The sequence below is a fragment of the Uloborus diversus genome, chromosome 10 (genome assembly GCF_026930045.1).
Source record: "Uloborus diversus isolate 005 chromosome 10, Udiv.v.3.1, whole genome shotgun sequence".
Lineage (NCBI taxonomy): Eukaryota > Metazoa > Arthropoda > Arachnida > Araneae > Uloboridae > Uloborus > Uloborus diversus.
In genome coordinates this window covers 28066983-28090806 of record NC_072740.1, presented here as the reverse complement: position 1 = coordinate 28090806, position 23824 = coordinate 28066983, and the positions used below count along the sequence as shown (strand labels likewise).

The following is a 23824-nucleotide window of genomic DNA, read 5'->3' as shown; positions in this document are numbered from 1 at the left end:
ATCCCCAAAAAAAGTTTCAGTGTGGTGTCAATAGAGATGGGGGTAGTCAGAAAAGTTTCGTAGAAAAAAAACTTCTCTGAAAGGGTTTATTTCCCCCAATGGGGAAAAATTAAAGTATCCAATATTTCTGTCACAAAAGAATATTAGAAAATTAAACTTGAATGCTATTTTTTTAACAGCTTTTTACGTTCAGTATCCCACATGAAAACACTAACTTTGATAATGCAAGCAGTAAGATAATGTAATTTCCCAGTAAACCAAAGTACTATTTGGCTGCTTTTCTCACTATAAAACTGTTATGGATACACAGAACAGAATTAGTATATATTTGTAATTTATAACTGTTTATGTTTAACCCATTCCATGATCAACCCGAAAACCCTTAATGCGCATGCCGCAGATAACGGAGTTGCTTTTTACTACATTGTAATAGCACTTTTCTCCCCATTTTGCTATCGGGATTTTAATGCTTTTGCTGTTGACCTTACATTCCAAACTCACTTCACTTTATTAGTTTTTAGGCACCGGTTTAAATACATTTTGTGCTTTAATAAAAATACAAGGTTGCGAATATGTATTGAAACCTTTATTACAGCATACAGTACATAATGGGAAAATAAATAATAGAAGATAGGACAAACGGTAATAATTCTTTGTAGCATTAGTTATTTTATTTATTTTTCTTTTGGCTTCTAACTTAGTATATCAAATTTCTTTTATTTGAGAAACCAAAACTTGTAAATGTAAGATGAACTGCCTTTCAAAAGGCCTCAAAACATTCTTTAAACAATTGACTGATAGACTCAAGACATGAGCAAGGGAAATGAATGGACAAAAACACTTTAAGTGTGCAGATGATCTTCTTTAAGAGAATAAAAAGTACTCTTCAGTACCTTTTGATACATTGCGACTAGTGATGTAAAATACCCGGGTATTTATTTTTAGGGGTAAATACCCAGGGTATATACCCGGGTAAATACCCAAAATGGGTAAATACCCGGGTATTTATTCCAAAAATTTATATTCAACTAAAATACTTTTCTGTATGTATTCCATTATGTATATATACAACCAATCATATACAAAACAATAAATTTTTGCCCAAAAATTGTATTTTGATTACATATTTAAAGAATTATTGTGTGAAACAGCTTAGCAATCTAATATGATATTCACATTAAATGTGTTGGATATGCCTAATCAACGTTGATAGCCAAATTTCAGATATAAAAAGCCATTCTACAAAAAAGAAAAAAAGCTTAATTGGTTACAAAAAAAAAGCAAACATCAATTTTTTAAGGTCCTAGTCTTTTATAACCCAGTAATATATCCCTGCGTGACATCAAAATGTAACGAAATGTCGCTCAATTTATTATTACTATTTATTTACCTATATCTTATGCAGAAATTTCCTCCAAACTTAGTTCAATTGTTCAGGTGTAGTCTATATCACACACACACACACACATATATATATATATATATATATATATACACACACACACATAATATACATAAACATTTAAAATTTTTAATCTTTTATTTTGGGGTTTATGTTTAAAAAAGAAAATAATCACCTTTTAATACTACCTAAAAAAATATTGCAAAATGCGCAATTACTAGGGGATTTACCCTGCCTACGGATAAATACCCAAAAAAATATTTACCTTCCCACCCCTACAGGGGAACAAATGCAAATGAGCAAAGCAACAGAAAAGAAAATTTTGCTTTTTTTTTTTTGCTTATTAATGTGAAAACTGTTTCTATATTTTCCATGTTATCACTTAAATATCAATAAAAAAAATAACACCATAGTGTCTTAATAACTTCTCAGTTTATTCTTCCAAACATCCCTCATGCTTCCTTTTTTTTTTCATTTTGGATATGACTAACCTAGATTGCAATTTTGAAATCCTGAAGTTCATAATGAATTGCTTATACTTCTCCAATTATGGCATTGAAAAGAAAGATTCTTTGGTTCACGATATGTTTCTTTCATGATTTCATCAAGTCTTTCAATAAAAAATATTATAAACTGTGTAATACATATGTATATATCAGTTTTACCAATTATTTCATATTTAGATTTTTAAAAAAAATTCTCATTCACTTTTTTGCATTTTTTATAAAATACCCAGTTTTTGGGTATTTACCCAGGCCTTGGGTAAATACCCAAAAAATATTTACCTACCCACTGGGTATTTACCCGATCCACATCACTAATTGTGACACTTCAATAACGACCAATAAACTCAGGTATATCTTAGCTGTTTGGTCCTTTTATCCTAACTTCTGGGAATTTAAATATCACTCTGAGTGCAGTTAATATGAAAGTATTTAAAAGATAACTCGCTACAAAAGGTCAAAAATCTTACGACTAATCCCTCATTTCCCTCAATAAAAAGCCCCTAGCTGAGAGAAGAATAACAGACACCCTGGGAGGTCCATTCTCCTTAGGAACACTTTTTGCAAACATCTGAGCAAGTTAGTTCCATTCAAAGAGTGGTCAAAAGTAATGAGCTTTGTGGCTAACCCTTCCACTTGATTTTCTTACAACAAAACAGTTCAGATCAGAAAGGAATTTCAAAGAAAGTTTAACTACTGCTATATTTCGGAACAATTGATATATTTCAAAAGAAAAAAAAAGGAAAACTTGCTTGAAATCGGGTCAGATTTTTTTTTCTTTTTTTAAAACATGTTTAATAAATTTTAGCTATTTTAATAGGATTAATTACTAATTCAGGCAATTTGATTATTGATAAAAAAAAAACAAATATTTTATTTCCGTGTTTAAACTCTCATAGAACTTACAACATTACATAGTGTTTGAACTCTCATAGAAGAGGGTGCAATTAAAATATTGGAGTTGTTTTAAGACAATAAATATAACATGAAAAACAAAGGCAGAAAAGAGGTTCATTTCGTATGAGTAAAGCGCACATAAAAAATAAGAATTCAAGAAATTATCATTTCATTTGGGATTTTGTATATATTCTACGTTTTGCATGGTCAACTTTTATATATAATCAATGCGGTCTTCGTAATTTTTTTTTTTAAGTAAAAAGACTCAAAACCGTTTCACTCAAAATTCTTCAATGGGTGCCGCAAATCAAAAAGTTAAAGTTCAAAATTATCATTCCAAATAAATAATGAAAATTATGATACTAAATAAAGAAATAAAAAGCTTAGCAAATATATTATAAATTTTAAAAATATATATACTCTACAAAATTAAAATATGTAAGGATTTTAAGAAGGAATATTGATTAAAATGAATTTTAAAAATTGAGCATTACAGTCGACTTCCGCTACACGTCCCCACTTACGCGAAACGGCTATAACTCAAGTTTTTTACAAGTAAAGAATTTCAGAGCTAAGGCGAATTCCTCATTGACAACACGATTTTTTTTAGAAGGAAGTATCGGGTATCTGCTTCCTTATTGGCTACTTAAATATTGATTTCGTGAACGTTATTACATACCTTTAGCATCACTGACAGCAGCGAAAGTTCTCATACCAAACTACTCTACGTATCGCATTGTTAGTGCATCAAATAACCACTCAGCATCTTTCTTTTTTTTCATTCTAATTATTAAACTTGATGAAATAGAATGACGCTTTTGTGTCCTCGCGTGCTTTTTCTTTCAAAGTTTGAAGATAGGAAGAAAAGCAAAGTTCCTGCCAAAAAAAAGGGTTAAGATTTTCGATATGCTTGAATAACTACAAAACGTCAACGGTGGCACAAAAATAAGTATGAGTGAATCTTTCATAAGTACAATTAAAAGTCAAAAGAACAGAACTTAAGACTTCAAAACTAAGTTTCAATATTGAATTGCAGAATAGTGTCTAAGCAAAATAAATATGTATTATGAAAATGGAAGCTGCTCTTGTACTGTGGATTAAAGAATTCAGGAAGAGAGGCTGTTGTCATAAAATGGAAACGTTATAAAAGACAAGGCGAAACAACCGTATTTAAAAATGTATTGAAAAAGAAAGGAGCATAAATCATTACCATCGTTATTTTTCAACTTATGAATATTATTACTGTATCTATTGTACAGTGTTATAGTGCAGCATTTTATTATTACTACATACTGTGTTGTTTTACTTTATGTCTTTCCCTCCCATGGATCATTCATTTCATGCAACTTTAAATATTTTATGCTGAATAAAACGGCTATTTTTTATTTTTTGAAAACAGTAAAAGTTCAGTTCTTTATGTAAGAAAGTAATGTATAGTTGAGGAATACTTTAAAGCAGTTTAAGGGGTGTTTAACAGTGTCTAAAAGAATTTGGCGTTTCTAAAAAATTGTACACGTAATATTTCTCTACAACGCGAAATTTCAACTTGGAACGCATCACTCGCCTACGCGTAAGTTGGGACTCGATTGTATGAAAAATTTAGTGAAGGATGCTTTATAAGAAGGTGGGTCTTTGTTGACAATAAAAAAATATTTTGGTTTCTTTGCTTCATTCAAGCATATAAATAATGGTAACTATGAGGAAATATTTTCACTAGTTTAACTTTAGTTTAAACGCCAGAATGCTGAGAAACAAAGCTTCCATGGAAAGTTAAAAATATCTTGCCAGATTATTTGAAGTATTACGCGTACCATCTAAGAGTAACTTAAAAGTTCATGTAATCTCTTAGTAAAATAAATTATAACAGCAGCTTCTTGAAGTACTATATAAGTCAAATCCCTTTTGACTAAGGGAAAGAACCTGAATACTACTGAAGCACCAGAGCCCAACAGAGAAGCGCAACAACAGGGTTCTGCCCCTGGAAAAACCACAGACACGTATTCAGTCAAAGCAAAAACTGCTGGAAACGCCGTGACCATACAGGATCATCGAAGCCAGTTAGGAACTTAAGAGTAAGAATTAAAATGTAGGGAGCAAGTCCAATCATTGGCTTAGGAAAAGCTGATCCAAATACCCCAAGTCACAGGACTCGACAACAACAAATGGTTGGCATGCTTTGCGTGAAACAAGCGAAAGAAAACAGATTTCTTCCACAATGCTTTGCTTTAAAATCTATCACGTGACTTAGAGTCCTGGTTTCATGAATGAAAAGCTTCACTCTCTCCATTTAATTTCATCTCAATGGTTAGGAACCTCTTTCTTTCGACGAGCCTGCATTGGCCACGGCAGTTTTTACACAGGGTGAGCGGCCGACCCTGTATCCGATGAGGCAGGGATTGGGTAAAGTCCAAGTTAAAATATTTTCATTCCGTAGGTGTGCATATAAATGCAAATCTAAAATTTAGAAAAAAAATTCTCAAGGAAAAAAAGCCAATTTATGTTAAAAAATTCAATGAACAATTTACAAAAATCACATGTTCAAAACTAGTGAGACTCTGTCACATGCTTTCTTTGCTCGTCAATATCTCTTTGCCACCCGCAGGGGCTCAATGCCACTTGTGGTGAGACAATTAGGGATGCATCGGATATCCGGTATCCGGCTGATTTTTCAACTATCCAGAACTATGAGGTATCCGGTCCGACAAGCCACTCCGGATCCGGATATCTGACAGTTTTTTTGCAGGATATCCGGGCCGTTATCTGGTAAAAATGTGAGAGATATCCAGGGTTGATGTGGGAGAAGAGAGAGTGAATCTTTGTTTTCTGGAATTAAAGTAAAATTTTCAGTTGATTATTTAAGTTTATTTATTTTTTGAGTCAAACTGGCCCTGTTTTAATATTTTCTTTTTTAACTTGTATGTTAGAAAATTTTTACACATGTATTATCTGTAATAAAAATGAACCTTTAAGATTTTAACTATGAATAATTAAAAGTTTCAACCATGTGTATATTACATACAGAATTAATTTTTTCCGAAAGTTTATCTCTTTCGAAAAAATCTGTCGAAATAAAACAATATTTTAATGCTTCATTTTATATATCCACAATTCCTAAATTAAAATATAGAGGCTCTAAAAAAGTACATTTGAATGTACTTAACATGTTTTTAAAGAAATGATATGTGGAACAAGTTTGATTTCTTGTTTTGAAACGGCGTTGTAGAAAAATATGCGAACATGCAATGCAATCGAAATGCCGGATATCCGAATCCGGCAGGTGAGGGGGCATCGGATATCCGGCAAAATCACTATCCGTGCATCCCTAGTGACAATTGATGATTTTAATGCTTTTCAGTGTGTCAGGAGTCAGGACATCCCTGGATATCATTTTTTGGGATGAAGGATGTTTCAGATCCAATTATATGCTTTATACCAAGGGTTCTCAACCATTAAGGATCTGCACTGCACCCCCCTCGAACACTGATGTGAGGTCATGCCCCTACACCACGACCATCCCATCCGTGGTCAAAACAAGCAACAATCTGAAAATGGGTATTTTAAATACAGTGGAATCCGTTTAATTGGACTACCAGTTCAATCGACAAGCTGCTTATTCGGAATTTGAACCAAACCTTAAAGAACCAAAACAAATCCCATTACACAAGCCTAATATTATTTGCTTATCAGGACCAAAAATCCCTTGAATCGGACCAAGGAACAGGAGAACAAATAGGGAAAAAAAAATTTTAATTGCCCGCTTGAAGATAGTTTCAAAAGGATCAATGAACTTAATAAGTGCAATAAAAATTAGTAAGGGTTCCTTGTAACTTTCAATTGTAACCAGAAATATTAATAGGAGAAAATGGTTTACTAAACTTCCATTGTATGGTAACACTGTAGCAGCAAAGATCAAAATTTCACTGTAATTTCAAATTTCTTTAGTTCAGTAAGCATGTTCAATATGTAATGGTTTTCAAAAAAGTATTAAAATACATAATTTATATTTAATTGGAATTCTTAAGGACCGATTATAGTAGTTTTTAGTACTTATTTTCTCACTCTCACATTTTTAATTACTTCTGGTTATTGAATTGAATCACTACTGACTCAAAGGAATAACTAAAATGGTTATTGGTCTAAACATGTTGAACGATTATAATACATTATTCGCTTCGATTCATTTTTTTAATGGAAAAATTTCATAAACAGCAAGTTTTCTTTCTATGCATATATATATACACATATGGGGCTCACAATAATATTAAGGGGATTTAAATGCTTTACATAGCGTGTTTGGTCAAGCTGCACTGTTAGCTTAATCGCACAAGTGGGTTATTACGACCAAAGTGGTCCCGTCCCAATGTGGTCCCATTAACTGGAGAACTCGACAGTACTACATTACCTTCATGATTTTTTTATAATTATCTAATATTTCTAAGGTTTGTTTACAAATGTATATGATAATTATTATGACTACTAGTTTTTTTTTTTTGGTCATTATTCTTGCATAGAATAGTATACTTTGTCTTACCTATTGTCGTTTCAAAGTAACAGTAGGACATCTAATCTCAGGAATAACAGTGAGATGTCCTACTGTTGCTTTGAGGAGACAATATTGAAAAAAAAAAAAACTTTAAATCTAAGAGTGAACTAAATATACATTTCCATTAGAGAATACTATTAAAATATTGCCAAGAGTGTTCTTATCTTGCCTCGAGTACCTTTCATCTTGGAAAACTTTCTATACCCCTAGAAATTTCCCTGCTTATGTCCTATACAGTACTGCATATTGACAAGATCATTAAAAAGTACATAAAATAACACTTATGAGTAAAGATAATAATTATGAGTAACGATAATAATTAACACTTGTTTTACTAATCTAACCACCTAAGAAAGATCACAGATGGTTTTAAAAATTTAATTATAAAGGCATTTTGACTTTTTTTTTTTTGGAACTCTTACAGAGCTGAATTTTCAAAAAAAAAACTTTTTGCCTATGTAAACATAATATCAGTGCTAAATTTCAAGTTTCTGAGGTAATACTTTGCTGAATATAGTGCTTGTTTGATGTTTTCATCCAACCCATAACTGCTGTCATCCCCAGCCCCTCCCCTCCTAAAACACGTGGGTTTATTAACCTGTTACTCCCCCTCCCCTTCCGCAATTGCTTTTCCTCCACTGTCAACTCGATTGTGGGCGAAATAAGATTTAGGGGAGAAATGCATCGATTTTTAATAATGTTTCTTTAGAATATTACTCGTATCATAATACCAGCAAGATAAAGAACTAGCATATCTAAAGGACGAAAACTTTCAACAATGTCGGAGTTTTTTCATTTTATGTTTAGATTTGATCTTTAGTACTTATACAAGAGTTAAATGGAGCATGAGAAGTATTTTTGTGCGTTTAATTTAGCTGTCGTAAATAATAAATTTTAGGAGAAAGCTAGAAATTTAAAAAAAAAAAAAAAAAACGCGCGGTATTTGCTAAGGTGGGAAAAATCCCATGCAGAAAAAAATGTGTCTAAAATATTTAAATGCGAATCAGCAATCACGAAAACCCTTCAGCAGTGACAAAGCATCGACTTCCAAAAGCATGAGATGTTCATACAGCGCCCCCTTAACATTAGTAAATAATGGTATGAGTCATGCCGAGAATTTTTTCATCCAATTTTTTCTTTTTCCCTTCCAACACTCTGAATGGGCTAAACCGATGATTGAAATATATTTTGCCGTGAAATTATTTTGCGTTAAAAGCAGGACTCGTAACTCATACTTTAGCAATTTGAACTTTCTGACATGATTGAATTTGATTTCTTGGAAAGCAACAAAAAAAATCGAGCATATTGTGAACATTTTATGCGAAATATTATTTGTAAAAACTTGTAAGTTTGACACGAAATTGTTGCTTCATACACATTAATATGTGACTGATAAGAAAAGAATGGACTCGCTGTATTTTTTAAAAGTGACATTTAAATACCACACTATTTTACTGCAGCATATCATAGAATTAATACACATTATTGGGCTCTTTTTATAATAGATCTAATGTAGCCCTCGATGTCTTTCAATCAATAAACAGCTTCTTATTAGTCCAACATACGAGTACAATTCTTACAATCTGAAATATTTAATGAAAATGAATATTACATACCGCTAAAAATCATAGCTGCGGCACTTCCCATCACTCCGAAGAAAGGAGAATAGACCGGGCTTTCGGCATCCATATTGGTTGATTATGTGTTATTATTGAATTTGGTGTATCCGTAAAAGAAATTTTTTGAGTGATCGTGGATCACTTATATCCCAGACGGTTTATTCCAGACAGACCACAGCCAAAGTAAAGTCAAGATGGCTGGCGCAGAAACCCTCGTCATATGATGAAAAGGAACATATCAGATGAAGGCGGATCTGTTGCCAAACGTCTCCTAGCGTTTTTATCTTTAATGATCCCTGGCGGAAGAAAAACCTTGTAACAGTGGCAAATCCCCTAAAAATCTAAATCTTTTATAAAAGAAAAAATATAAATGGGTTAAAAATGACAATAACAGAATAATTACTATAGTTAGATTCAAAGTCATTGCTTCAAAGAACATTCAATTTCTCATTAGCTTAAAGAAATGGGGAAATATTTTCTATGTGGTCATAAAGCAAATACAGGGACAAAAAAAATGACTTCATCACTGCAAAAAAGAAGAACTTTGATATGATTTAAAATCAAAGTATTTTCAGTACAGCCCTTTACAGTACTACCCCATAAAAAACTACGTTGCACTACGTAGTTTTTTTCGCACCCCCGTGACAACATCTGAAAGTTCCCTTCTCACCCTTCTTCTCTTTGAACCTCGAGCGCAGTCCCTAAAGTTGAACTTTTTGCATGCTAATCAGGATCATTCTGTTTTGCTCATAAATACAACTTGATAAATGGACCTGTCTACAAATGGGCTCTATTATCGTGACGTCCCGGCAGGTATATAACATTAACGTGAGAGAGATGAGAATGGGTCCTAAATCCGAATAGCAGATGGCGTTCGACACTCCTGCGTCCATTAAAACAAGTATTTTTGCGTCTAATAAACTCATTTTTAGGCCCGGATCTTTAAATATTTGCCCCCCTCCTCCTGCAACGAAAACTGTGGGGACCCAGAGGCCAGCAGTGAGTCCCTACAGGACCCTTACCACTGCGGGATCTGCGGATACGCAGATCCGGACTTGAATTTTTCTATTTACGAAAAATGTCTTTTGAATGCTTTTATTTTGAAAAATGAACCGTTCATTTCTTTCTTTTTCATCGTATTTTCCAGATTTTAAATTTATTAATTCCTTATCCACAAACCAATGAAAACTCACATTTTCTCTTCATTTTCTCACTTTCTCAGCACTCTTTGCACAGTCGAAAGGCTTTATAAATTCTACGCATGATCAGAGGCGGCTATTAGGACTGAAAACGGGTGGGGGGAGGGCAAAAAAAATGACAATTGAAAGCCATAGGAATTTTAGCGGCAGTAAAAAAAATGAAAAAAAAAAAAAAAAGAGAGAGAGAAAAAAAATTACAAATTTTTAGCTAGGGCTGGTTTTATGAGCAGATGAGTGGTAATTGATGCAAATCTAACAACTTAACTCACGTTTTTATTAAAATTTTGATGAATTTTGTACACAATAACTTTCTCCGAAGAAACAGTTAGACATGAATTAGACTTACATTATTTACCCCAAAGTATTTTGATATGTCACAAGCATATGGTAATAATTTCATTGAACAAGTATGGCTTGTTTAAGTAAAACAATTGATTTACTAATATCTAAGCAATGAATACATAAACTAAAAGTTACTGCTTGTGCTAAATAATGTTTCATAAACAGATATACAAAGTACAACAAACAATTATGTTCTGAAAATTTTGACATTTCTGCTCTTTTTCTTTTATAATTTCCATTTCTGGTTCCTAAAATGAAAAAAAAAAAAAACTAAATCATAACAAGGGGGGGGAGAGGGGGTTCCCCTTGCCCCCCCCCCCCCGTCCGAATGGCCGATACTGCGCATAATCGGCGACACTGATTTTGCTGCACTTCAGAGCTTGAAAGAGGTTTTTTCGTCAGGATTGGAAAATATTGACGTACATCAGCAGTGGGTGGAATTTAAGGAAAAATTGGCAAAAATGGTTGGGGATTATGTTTCATTTAGGAGAAAAGGTGTTAGTACTAAAATTTGGCCCATGTGGTTCTCCAGGGAGATTAAAGAAGCTCTAAACTACAACTAAGCGGCTTTTCGTCAGTTTTAGGAAACTGGTCAGAGTGCAGATAGGCTCCAGTATTGTAAGGCAAAACGAAATTTTAGGTATTTGGTACGGATTCGGAAAAGGGAATTGTATCAAACGTTAGCAGATAACATTGATGGGAATCCTAAAAGATTTTTTTGCTTGTGCTAATTCTGGGAAAGCTCGAAATAGTAAAATTGGGCCATTGGTTGATGAGCATAGAAATTTAATCCAAAACGAGAGAGATATTTCAAATGTTCCTAATTACTTTTTTCCAGTGTGTTTAACGATAACTGTATCTCAACAGTTGACACTAGCAAGACACCAGGGACGTAACTAGAGGGGGGCAGACGGGGCTTGTGCCCCGGGCGCCAGATGTTAGGGGGCGCTAAACTGACAAAGTAAATGCTCAAATTAGTTTTTGTAAAAAAAAAAAGAAAAAAAAGAACAAATTATTTGCAGTATAAAAGAAAAAACTCTCAGTGCGGGCGCAGGCAGAAAGCTTGCATGGTTTAATGGGATAAAGAGTGGTAAAGATGGACCGAAAGAGAGCGAGGATGGCGCAGTAAATAGCATGTAAGTATTTTCTTAGAGTGACTAGTACTTGTTATATCTTATTTAAAGAACCTCCCTCTCGGAGGAGGAATATAGGAGCAAAGCTATGAGAAGTACAAAACAGCGGAAATACTCAAATGTCATTTTTGTACAATTTAACGTCATAAAGCTGCCAACATGATGTCTTCCTATTATTTACAATGACAAGAGCTTGTCTACCCCATTGGCATAAGGGAAAATCGTTACACTGTTCCACTGGCCTAGTTTAGTTTACAATTTTTCTCATTCTTGGGGGGAAAATCTCGCACTAAAATAATGGAGATTCAATTTAAAGTGCGAGAGGGTGCCCATTTTTGTTTAGAAAATACTAAGGTTTTTAGAGATAAATTCAGCTAAAATGAGAAATTTTAGACTTAGTTTCGACATATTTTTGCCGCCCACACAATTTTTTACATATGCTTAAATCATCTACTTCAATTAATGTGTTAGAAATCAACTATTTTTTACACCTCTCAAATTTTGCTTTGGTACTTTTGATGCATATTTATATTTACAGTAGAACCTCATTTATCGGGCTCCCGTTTATCTAGACGTCCGGCTTATCCGGATCAAATTTGTAGAGTTAAAAATATATTCACTAAAATGATAATTCTAAATTAATGATAGTAAGAACGAAACTATAAATGTGCCAGATATTCGCCTATTTTGATTAAATACACAACTGCTATATATAGGTCGTGCAACAAATTATAGTCATGTAATGAACTACGTGACGTATTTGGAGTGTCAGTCTGACACCACTGCCAGCTGAACTATTAATGACCAAGTATTTCCGAGTAACAATTCTATGTAATTTTGCTGCAAAAGATCGTTTCTCCCTGCTAATAAAAGATAAGTCTTCTTATTTGCGAATTAATTACTGCTTATTATCCGTACTATCCGGATTTTCGTTTATTCAAATTGCCTTCTGTCCAAGTTAGTCCAGATAAACAAGGTTGTACTGTAAATGGAAATAACCTGGAAAGAAAACTCACTGTGTAAAAATGTAATATTAATATGTTTAAGATTTGTGTTTTTTATATTTTTTTTAAAGGTTAATACAAAGAGTTTTGATATGAAGCAGAATAGATATCTGTTATTCCAAAAAATGTTTTTCAGATGTATAACTAAATACCAGAGGTGGGGAACGTGCGTCCTTTATAAAAATTAGCTCTTGTAATAATAAATATTTAACTATACAGATTGCGACAATTAAAATGTGTTGCATATAAAATTTTCAAGGTAATGTTTAAATAATACAATTTGTTCAATTCGAGCTTGTAAGTTGTCGGATCAAAATCTATATACTAAGTGTAGTAGCAATATTCAATTAATTTCACGTGAGAAACAAAAACAAATAGCCCACTAAATTTTTCATTGGAGTAAAAATTATTTCACACATTATTGTGACATATTGTTGAATACTGTTATTTTCCTTACAAATTTCTTCATAGTAGTATAATATAAATACTTAAAATAAATAATTGAAAGCATTTCTGTTTTATTGTTTTCATTTAAAGTGGTAATTTTAAATTCGCATCTCGATACATAAAAAAAAAAAAAGTAACGTCAAAGAAATTGTGAAAAGATGCCTGTGGCGGGCCTACGTCCAGGATACCTCAGAGCATTTAGCCTTAAAATTTTGTACAAAATTACTTCGAGCCCCAAGGATTTGAACATGGGGTTGTTTTCTTTAAATTTCTTATTAGTTTTTTTTTTTTTTTGTAATTAATTTTTTAAGCTAAAATTTCACATAAATTGCCTTTCAAGGGATAAAAGATTTCTCACATCCCTTAATATTTCATGCTGTTCCAAAAAGATTTTTTCTGCATCAAATAAAGCTTGTAATAATTTTATCAACAAACTAGAACAGCAGGTATAAGGGTTTTTATTAAAGATAGAAGTCCTATGTTCAGTCCGGAGCTAAAGAGCAAAACATATTATTAGAGACTACGAACGTAAAGCAGTTTTTCAAACGTACAAAACTGTTGTTTTGCAATGCTCAGGAGCCCTTTTAACACCAGTGCCTATAGCTGTGGAAGTTGATTCAAGTTAGTTTAGAACAAGGGAAAATAATCTTCAAAGCATTTTTTTTCCAACTATCATCTCTTATATGCATATTTCAATCAAATTATTTTTATATTTTCGGGTAGGAGTGGAATTGTGTTCAAAAAATTAGCTCTTCACTAAAACTCTATTTTCTATGGGAGGGAGAGGGGAATTTTCACTTTGTTCGAAACGGAACTCGTAACGTGCTTTTCAATCTGATTCCTTCTGACAGACGATTTAAATCTTCGCGAATCAAATAAGGTTGCGAAGCAATCTTTGGGGGTTGGTATGCGTCAGCAAGCAGGGGGCAGAGCCACCTGATAAAAACAAAATAATGCAACAAGTTGTTAATTACTCTCTTGTGGAAATACAAAATAGTTTTCCTTGAAAAACTTCTTATGTAAAATAATAAATGAAATATTTAATGATTTTTATCCACTATCGAAATTTTAAAAAATGCAATCCAGTGATAAAACTGTATAAAAACTTATAACTACGTAAAAGTCGCATTTATAGGCTTATCAACATATATGCGGCCTCCTTATAACTGCCTAATTTAAATTTATATTTTTAAAATAATAACTTTTTGATATTTATTTTTATGGGGAGGGGCGCCAAAACGAGGTCTTGCCCCTGCTCGAAAATGACTTAGTTACGTCCCTGCAAGACACAAGCTATTATGCAGCTTTTTCCAGGGAGGAAATATTTTCAATGCTTCTTATAACTCGGGGACAGTGCCAGAGGAATGGAAACTGGCTAATTTTCGAAACTTTGATCAAAAATTAATATTATGAATTTCTTAGAGACTAATAGTCTGTTGACTAGTTTGCAGTATGGGTTCAGGAAAGGTAAATCGTGTGCCATTAATTTATTGCATTTCTACGACAAGGTTACCTTGGCTTTAGATGACAAAAAGTGTGTGGATGTTGTTTATATTGATTTTCAAAAAGCTTTTGATAACATACCGCATGTTGCTCTTCTCAGCAAATTAGCTGATATAGGAATAGGAGGAAAAACTTTACTTTGGGTTAGAAATTGGCTGACTGGAAGGAAATAAAGAGTAGTTGTGAGTGGAAATCATTCTAAATGTAGTGATGTTTTAAGCGGGGTTCCTCAGGGTTCAGTTTAGGGCCTCTCTTGTTTATCATTTTTATGAATGACATCAATGAGAACATTTCTGGAAGCATGACTTGTTTTACTGATGATGTAAAAGTTATGGGGATTGTAGAAAATGAAGAACAGGTAAAACAGCTTCAAGAGGATTTAGATTATATCATTAAGTGGATGGATAAGTGGGGTATGGCAGTTAATGTAGGGAAATGTCAAGTGCTACGCTTAGGTCATGGAAATAAGCGTACAAGTTATCGTTTACAAGGTTCAACCATTATAGTCAGGCAGAAAATGTTATTGATCTGAGTATCTTAATAAAACAGGACTTCAAGTTTAGTCAACAGTGCAGCATTGCAAGTAGCAGAGCCAACAGAATGCTTGGGTTTATCAATAGATCTATTTTAAACAAATCTAAGAAGGTTCTTCTGCCTTTATATAGGAGTTTAGTAAGATCCCCTTTGGAGTATGCTGTGCAGTTTTGTTCGCCTTATCTGAGGAAAGATATTTGTGTATTGGAAAGGGTTCAAAGAATGGTAACTAGACTAGTAAGGGGACTTTCAGATTTAGATAAGGATACCAGACTTAATAGGTTTAATATGTATAGCCTGGAGCAAAGGAGGATCAGAGGGGTCATGATCCAGTTGTTTAAATTTATCAAAATGAATGATGTTAATGGATTAAATTTTTGTACCGAAAGCAGGACAAGGGGTCATAGTTTTAAGCTATTCAAATCTCAGGCTAACCTGGAAATAAGGAAAAACTACTACTTTAGTAGGGTTGTGGGCACTTGGAACAGATTACCGGAAGAGGTAGTAACGAGCAAGGGGTGGATAGCTTTAAGAGGGTCATTGATCTTCATTGAGGTCTAATAAACTGACTAGGACCAGTCTAGCTGGGCCAAGAGCCTGTTGCTGGTCGTCACATTTGTATTTGTGTTTGTAATCAAACTGTATATGTTACAATGAAAGTTCGAAATTTGGTAAACTTCGAAAATAGCCGATGAGCAATGAATATAAACATTCATAAATCAAAGACTTCGGCGAAAGGTCGAATATTTCCGGTGAATCACTGGGGATATAGCCGACGTCCTCTGAATTTGGTCGTTAACGGTAACATATGCCATTATAAATAAAACTCATTTCCTTAACGTTACGACGTAATGGTTGACGGGGATCCTGAATCATGATAGGAAAAGCAGTGGCGTATCGCGGGGCGGACTTCGGGGATATATTCGACTCCGAAACTCGGAAGATCTCCCTTTTTAGACCACAGAAACAGGCTAAAACTTTCCCCTCCCTCCAAAATATCACCACACCCTCCTCCGAAATTTTTTTTCTGTGTACGCCACAGGGGTAAAGGTTCATTAAAGCTGAGAAATATGGTCCCTAAGGAAGCTACACTTACCATTGATTGAAAGTAATCTTGGTTTCAATGAGAAGACATCTATTCCAGACTGATGAGCGCAGAAGGGAAAAGCTAAAATCTCTGGATGTCATAGCTGGGCTTTCCGGTATAAGTTTCAAGTTTTGCCTTAGCCGGGGGTGCCCTCCCCCTAAGAGCAAGGGCACACCCCTAAATATCGTGAAGACCACCCAAAAGCAAGAGTCCCCCCCCAAAAAAGGAGAAAACACCCCTCAAACAACCCCCTACAAATTTCATTGACTCAGTCTGCACAATGACCCTCCTCCCAGGTGGGCACCCATGCCTTAGCGCACCTTAAGCGTAAATAACACGAGACATAAGTACATAAGACATTCAGAGGAGGGGGGAGAGGGGCGTCTTATTCAGAATGGAGGAATAGACACCCCTGTTTTATGAAACATAATTCAACATACAGTGAAAACACAAGAGGGGAAAAAATCATATTTCGGATACAAAATATACAAAACTTTTCTGACATGCTTGGAGAGGCATTACATTTAATTCGCCTCAGAAAATTGGTTTTGTTTTTGTCAAAGTCGTAAAATATGCTATTATAAATATATATATCAACACAGCATGTTCGTCATTAGTTTATTTAGAAAATCATCATTTCATATTTTAAAATATGTACCGGCAGCTGATATTACTCAAGCATTAATTTTAATTATGTATTCAGCGTTTATTTATTACTTTTTTATGCATTCTTTAGTTTGATTTTTAAATTAGATGTAGGAAAGTGTGGGGCAAAGTGAAAAGGTGAAATATTTACTCTGCTTTTAAAGTCACCCCATCTGGTAATATAACAACTATGTAGTAACGCATGTAATCCATTCCAATCAAGAAAAAGATGCATTTGAAAATTAAAAAAATATTTTAATACAAGCAGTTTTCAAAAATTGATACTCATATTGTAACTTTTTATTGTTTGTCAAAAATTATTTTTGTTATTATTACATGACAAAGATCTTGTTATTAACATTTTAAATAATATTCGGTGCAGTATTTATTTGCTTAACATTAAGTTTATTTGAAGTTTAAATGCTTTGTATGTACAATTAGTCAAATGCATGCGGGGTAAAGCGGATGGGGCAAAGTGAAATATGTAGTTCATTTCATTTACTTACTCAATCCTTTATCAAATCACTTACGTATTCATTTTTTAAATAGTTCACTTGCATTACTTAATTTAATAGTTCCCTTATTTATTCATTAATTCATTATTTTATTCACTCATTTAATTTTCCCCACATATTAATTAATTTAATTATTTACTCGTTCATTGTTTAATTTTCTTTTCATTTATTCATTCTTGATTTTATTTACTAATTCATTTGATCAAACATATCTTTACCAATCGAAGAGAAAATATTTCATTTGAAAAATATTTTATTTTTCACTTTACCCATGATTTAAAAAAAAAAAAGTGAACAATTTCCCCCTTTTTTGGAGGTACAAATTTACTGCGAAAAAATAAATAAATAATGTTTCAATGAAAGTTTTTAAAAAAGATATTGTTGCTTCTTTATGTACCGTAATTTTGAGAACAAATTTTCAATTTGATCACTTTGAAAAAAGTAAGCTATCTTAACCATTTCCCTTTGCCCGCCCCACACATTCCCCTACACTTATTATTATTATTTTTAAATAGTTGTAGCAATCTATTTAGTACATTTGATTTAGTATAGTAGCTAGATACGCTGAGCCTGACATTTTAAAATTTCATGCCTAAGTATTAAAAAATGTCCTCTTTTTTTAAATCCTAGTTATGCAGATATTTGTACATAATTCCTGAAATTATTACCCTAGCTATTAAATAGATTAATGTCCGTTTCAGATGTTTCTGATTAAAGCGGTAGAAAGAAATAGCATCGCTTGAGGTACCCAAGATGCAGATAGTTTTTTAATGTTCTGGTTGAGGCCCAGACTTTCAAATGGTTGAAAAGAGCGTATGCTTGCTGCATACGCTTACAACATTAACCATGCATTCTTTTTAAAAGCGTAAGGCCTTTTTTTTAAATGCATGATATAAAAAGGTAGTTCATTTTACTCGTGAGTTTGGATCTCCGTGTTTGAGAATAGTGGTAGATCGGTAAGGCTTTGGACTCGCATTTGGAGAGTCGCGGATTCGATGCCAACCGGTCGAAGAGCCTCCGTGTACCCTAATGGTGACTGTTGCTCATTCAATTTGTCCTGGTCACAATGTCCTCCAAGTTCCCAATTCAGATCAATACCTCAAGAAGTGCTGGATTAGAAGTTGCTTGGCTTCTGGTTTGGATCAAAAAGACGAAACTGTCTTCAGGGAAGCCCCACTCAACTGCTAAAATCACTTATTAGTGCCCAATCTAGAGGAAAGCAAGTCCCCTAGATCGGGAAACTTCACTCTATTTCAGTGTTTTTTTCATTGAAACTAAATAGAAAAACTTGTGAGAAGATGGAAAAGGGCGGCAGTTTCAAGTTTTTGTCCCAGTTCGAATAAATTAAAGTCGCCAAATTAAAGAGCCAAATTCAGTGATTTTTCAGTGAGAAATGGATGACATCTTTCACAAGCTTTGCAGATGGATTCCCTGCCACATGCAGACGGTGAAGTAACGTTACCTTGCATTTATCGTGAAGTCCTTAAATTTGGCGACTTTAATTATATTTTCGGTAGGCTTTAAGAGCTTATATCTTTATAACGGGGACACGAAGGCAAATAACTTATGTGTCAAAAACAATGTTTCGCTATTCTCTTTAGATTGTTTTTTTTTCAATTATTTTTTCAGATTTGTTTATTTGCGTGGTTCCCTGGTAAGACTAACGGTTGCAAAATTAGAGATCGTGTCAGTAAAATGCGAACACGCTATGTGTAAGAAACATCACATGTAAATAAATAACAAATGCAGTTTAATCATTTAAAAAAAGAACAATCCTGATTTTTCTGTTTTAATTTACTTTATCAAATAGTGTCAGTTGCCGTATCCATCGTACTGAGGGCGGAAATAATTTTTCAAATTATCATCGGCTACTTCCGCGCCTAGAAAGCGATTCCGAAGCTTTATGTGCAATTATTTTACTTCCTCAGCGTTAAAGTAGCAATTCTCTTTGTCTGGTTACTATCATCACCGTCTTCAACCTTGTGATTCGTCGAATCAATAATTTCAGCGCCAGATAGAAACTCCCTCTTATCCGTCCTCCGCTTAACCAGATCTTCGTTTAGATTGCTTTTTAGAGAAAGTCTATTTTTCTCAACTATCGCACATATGGCCATTAAATGTGACATACATCTAGTCTTAATGGAGGTATAATGCACCTAAAATGCGAAGTTTTAAAATTTGATCAAATTTTTATTATTTCCAGGTGCAAACTAAAGGGAACAATACTAACTCAAATTTAGAGTCCCAATTAAAATTTTACGTACCCCGAATGAATTTTGATTTTCTAATTTTATGAATAGAAATTAGTATTTTTCGACACGTAGTTCGTACACATATGTACGTGCGAACATATCAGCCAGAGAAACATTCATTTTGACATTCACCGAGTAAGTTAAAACGAGTTTTCGCGTGGCATCTGTATATGAAGGTGTGTATGTACGTATGTGCCACCAGAGGTGAAACAGTAAATTTTCCAGTACCGGAATACTAGAGAAATAATTCAGTTCTCAGTCGTGACCAATTTTTTGTGGAATGGGAAAATATTTTTCTCGAAAAGCTGTACCGAAACGACGTTCCGGTGTGTTCCGGCACCAAATCATCCCTGGATGAAAGGAAGTTAAGTCCTTATGTAGGGACTATAAAGGGTCTTAGTTGGGCATCTCCGCTTTTTGGTAGCAATCGCAGAAAGGACTCTGAACTCTTTTATTGTGGCAAAATCTATTATGTTTTCAAAGTAAATTGAAGTAATATCATAAATAGGCCGCCTGTCAATATATCACCAAGGTTTTGTCGTCAATTGTTTGTAGCAATTTGGCGATATATCGCCAAGTTATCGACAAAAATGAAATGCCAAATCCAGTGTCAGTTTGGTGATATTGACGATATCAAATGAGATTCCCGCTGAACCAATGTTAAACGTTTTCTCTAGTTCTATGATGAATCTCTGTGCAGTTGTGTTTCCTCCATCCTTACCCAACAATCAGAGGGTAAAAGTTTTATTACATGTTTTTGTGGCCATTCAAAGTCACTTTTTAACTTACAGTTACCAGAAGAACTTCGTGTCCTTGTTCCTTTTACATGTTTCATTTAGTTCTTTTGCTGCTGTAATTTCTACTCTCAGACGCTGAGTGCTATTTTTTACACTTACAAATCTTCATAAGCATAGTAAAATGTCTAAGAACTAATAAAACAAACTACAATATTATTATAAAAAAAAATCCGCACTTCAAAAGTAGGGGAATCTGGGGCAAAGTGAAATGGGTAAGATGACTTGAGTTTTTTTTTTTTTGGAACAAACCGGAAATTTGTTTTGAAAATTACAGTACACAAAGAAAGAACATTATATTTTATAATAAAACTTGCGTTGAAGCAGTATTTTTTACTTTTGGAGTAAATTTGAGTCTTCAAAAAAAAAAAGTGCAAAATTTTCACTTTTGTCTTTTTTTTCATGGGGTCAAGTAAAAAATAAAATATTTTTGCAATGAAATATTTTCAATTCGATTATAAAATATATTTTTGATCAAAAGAATCAGTAAATAAAAGGTTGAATTAAAAAAGGAAAAGATAATGAAACAATAAACGAATAATTAAATGAATAAATCAATTAATTAAATTATGAAGAAAATTAAATGAGCGAGTAAAAGAATGAATAAATAAATAAATGAATTACTAAATGAAGGAATGCAAATGAATTTATTAATAAATGAAAATGTAAGTGATTTAGATTAAATGATTGAGTGAGTAAATGAAACAAACTATTTCACTTTGCCCCATCCACTTTGCCCGTACTTGACTAATTTTACAATTTATTTAAAATACAAATAAGCTTAATATTAACTAAATTAATATTGCATAAGGAGGTCTCAATTAATATTTAAAATGTTAATAAGAAGAACTTTATCATTTTATAGTAACAAAAATAATTTTTGACTTAATATTACAATATGAGTACCATTTTTTGGAAATTGCCTATATTACCAAATGCGTTAATGCTCGGCGGTATTTTTTCCTGACTGGAATGAACTACATATGTACTACATAGTTAAGATAATATACCAGATAGGTGGAGCTAAAAGCAGAGTAAACATTTCACCATTTCACTTTGCCCCATGTCCCCTACTTCTGACGCTCTTGCTTGAGTGTTAACCGATTTCTTTTGAGTTTTAAAAATAAGTGGAGCTAAAAGCAGAGTAAACATTTCACCATTTCACTTTGCCCCATGTCCCCTACTTCTGACGCTCTTGCTTGAGTGTTAACCGATTTCTTTTGAGTTTTAAAAATAAGTGGAGCTAAAAGCAGAGTAAACATTTCACCATTTCACTTTGCCCCATGTCCCCTACTTCTGACGCTCTTGCTTGAGTGTTAACCGATTTCTTTTGAGTTTTAAAAATAAGTGGAGCTAAAAGCAGAGTAAACATTTCACCATTTCACTTTGCCCCATGTCCCCTAACTTCTGACGCTCTTGCTTGAGTGTTAACCGATTTCTTTTGAGTTTTAAAAATAATTCTGAGAGGAAAAAAAAAAAAAAAGGAAGAACTGATTTCAAAACTGTAGCTGGAAATTGCTCTAAAAGGTAAAAAATAATCTTATTCTTTGAACACCATCGATACTACTTTTAAATATATATTTTGAAGTCGGCGCAAAAACGAAATTGAAAGCAATGTATATAACTATGTTTCATTTGCATTTTTCTTGAATTAAGAACAAGGCATTTATACTGCTATACGGATAGGTTGTTATCAATGTAATGTATGCGAACTTTATTGAAAAACCTGAATCCTTTACAATTTACAGTTTTAATTAAAATTGGGTTAAATATCATTTTATCGACTGTTTTTTGCGCCGACTTCAAAATGTATGTTTAAAAGTAGTATCGATAGTGTTCAAAGAATAAAATTATTTTTTACGTTTTAGAGCAATTTCCAGCTACAGTTTTGAAGTCGGTTCTTTTTTTTTTTTTTTTCAAAATTATTTTATTTCATTCTTTTTAGCGTAAATGTATTTCAGAAATAGTATAATGTTACTATCACGAAACGTCATATAAATGTCCTAAGGTCGGGTGGGGCAAAGTGGTCATAAAATACAGATTTTTCAGCTTAGGTAAATAATAAACACAGAAATTTCTTTTAAAACTTCAAAATTTTTTGCCTCTGTTTTACATTACATTAATCAATAACACATTGCACTGAATTTTGGAAGAAAGAAATCGATTTAAATAGCTTAATGGTATTTTCTTTTTCATGTGTGTTAATGACGTGGAGAGTTTTAAATTGGCCGTAGTTGAAACAGTTGAACTAAAGCCATCATAAATAACCGTTGTTTTTTAGTACTCAACCCACCTAGTTCTTTGAAAAAATATTGAACTCAAATTTTTGATGGTCAACTATGGTCAAAAGTTGTTTCGCTAAGAAATTTAATCACATTTCACTTCTTGATTTCATCAATATCATCGGCGTGATGCATTGTTTTATTTCTTTACGAATACATTAAAGATAGTGTCTGAATAATGTCTTAACTATCTAAATTACATAATAAGAAAATATTACACCCAAACAGAGTTTTGAAAAATATTACTTAATTAAAAAGCAAAAGGGAAAAACATATCAAGCTTTATCTATTTGTTGAATGCATTAAAAAGAAACAAGAAAACAAAAAGAATCATCAAAATCTGTTCAGTAGGTGAGACGCTATGATCGGGGGGGGGGGGGGACATACATACATACGGTATGAACTATATTCAACTCCTTTTTGAAGTCGGTTAATAAAAAAATTGAAAATAGATAGTAAAATTTGTCAAAATCGGATTTTTGAATAACTGCGCCTCTATTATTTCCTAATTAAAACTGCTTCTAAATTTCATCAGCTAATGAAAACAACATGTGCTAAAATGTTCTGTCTAAATTTTTACCCGACTGCGCGTGCGCGACGCTAAGGAGGGTAATGTGTTTCTGAGTCTATGTACGTTTGTTCCTATGTGGCGTTGTAGAGGCAAAACGCTTGGCCAATTTTGATGATTCTTACGTCAATCAATTTGTCTTGACCTTGGGAGTGTCACTAAACACATGACAGTAATCAAAATTCACCATATCAACAACCAGTCGCCATATTGTCAGTTCTGGATCGTGTCGCATGCTACTGGCGTGCGACAAATGCACGTAGAGTTTTCAGTCTGAATTTTTTGTTTACTAAGTCTGCTTATTCGATTTTTTCTCTAACATGTTGCATTTGTTTTTGTCGTGATTCAGGGGACTGAGTTTCGCGACGTGTACTTTCATGACGGGCTTTTTTGGTTTTGCGAGAAAGATTTGATTAACGACGCTTCCGTGCTCGCGTCATCATGAGTTATACAGGCTGTTTATATAGCTGTGGTTGACTTAAGTTCGCGTATTTTTGCTAAAGGTCAAGCATATGTAACTTTAAGCCGAGTTAGTTCCCTAGAGGGACTAATAAT

At 33.3% G+C, this 23824-nt stretch overlaps 1 protein-coding gene across 1 annotated transcript in view; it reads right to left on the bottom strand.

Annotated features, from left to right (window-relative positions):
- LOC129231836 (V-type proton ATPase 16 kDa proteolipid subunit c-like) overlaps window positions 1-9197 on the bottom strand; it is a 63748-nt gene extending 54551 nt beyond the window's left edge. Inside the window, exon 1 of the mRNA XM_054866217.1 lies at window positions 8962-9197. Within this exon, the coding sequence (XP_054722192.1) occupies window positions 8962-9034 (73 nt within the window). The 5' untranslated portion in view covers window positions 9035-9197. The remainder of the gene's footprint in view (window positions 1-8961) is intronic.
- Window positions 9198-23824: the final 14627 nt, after the last annotated feature.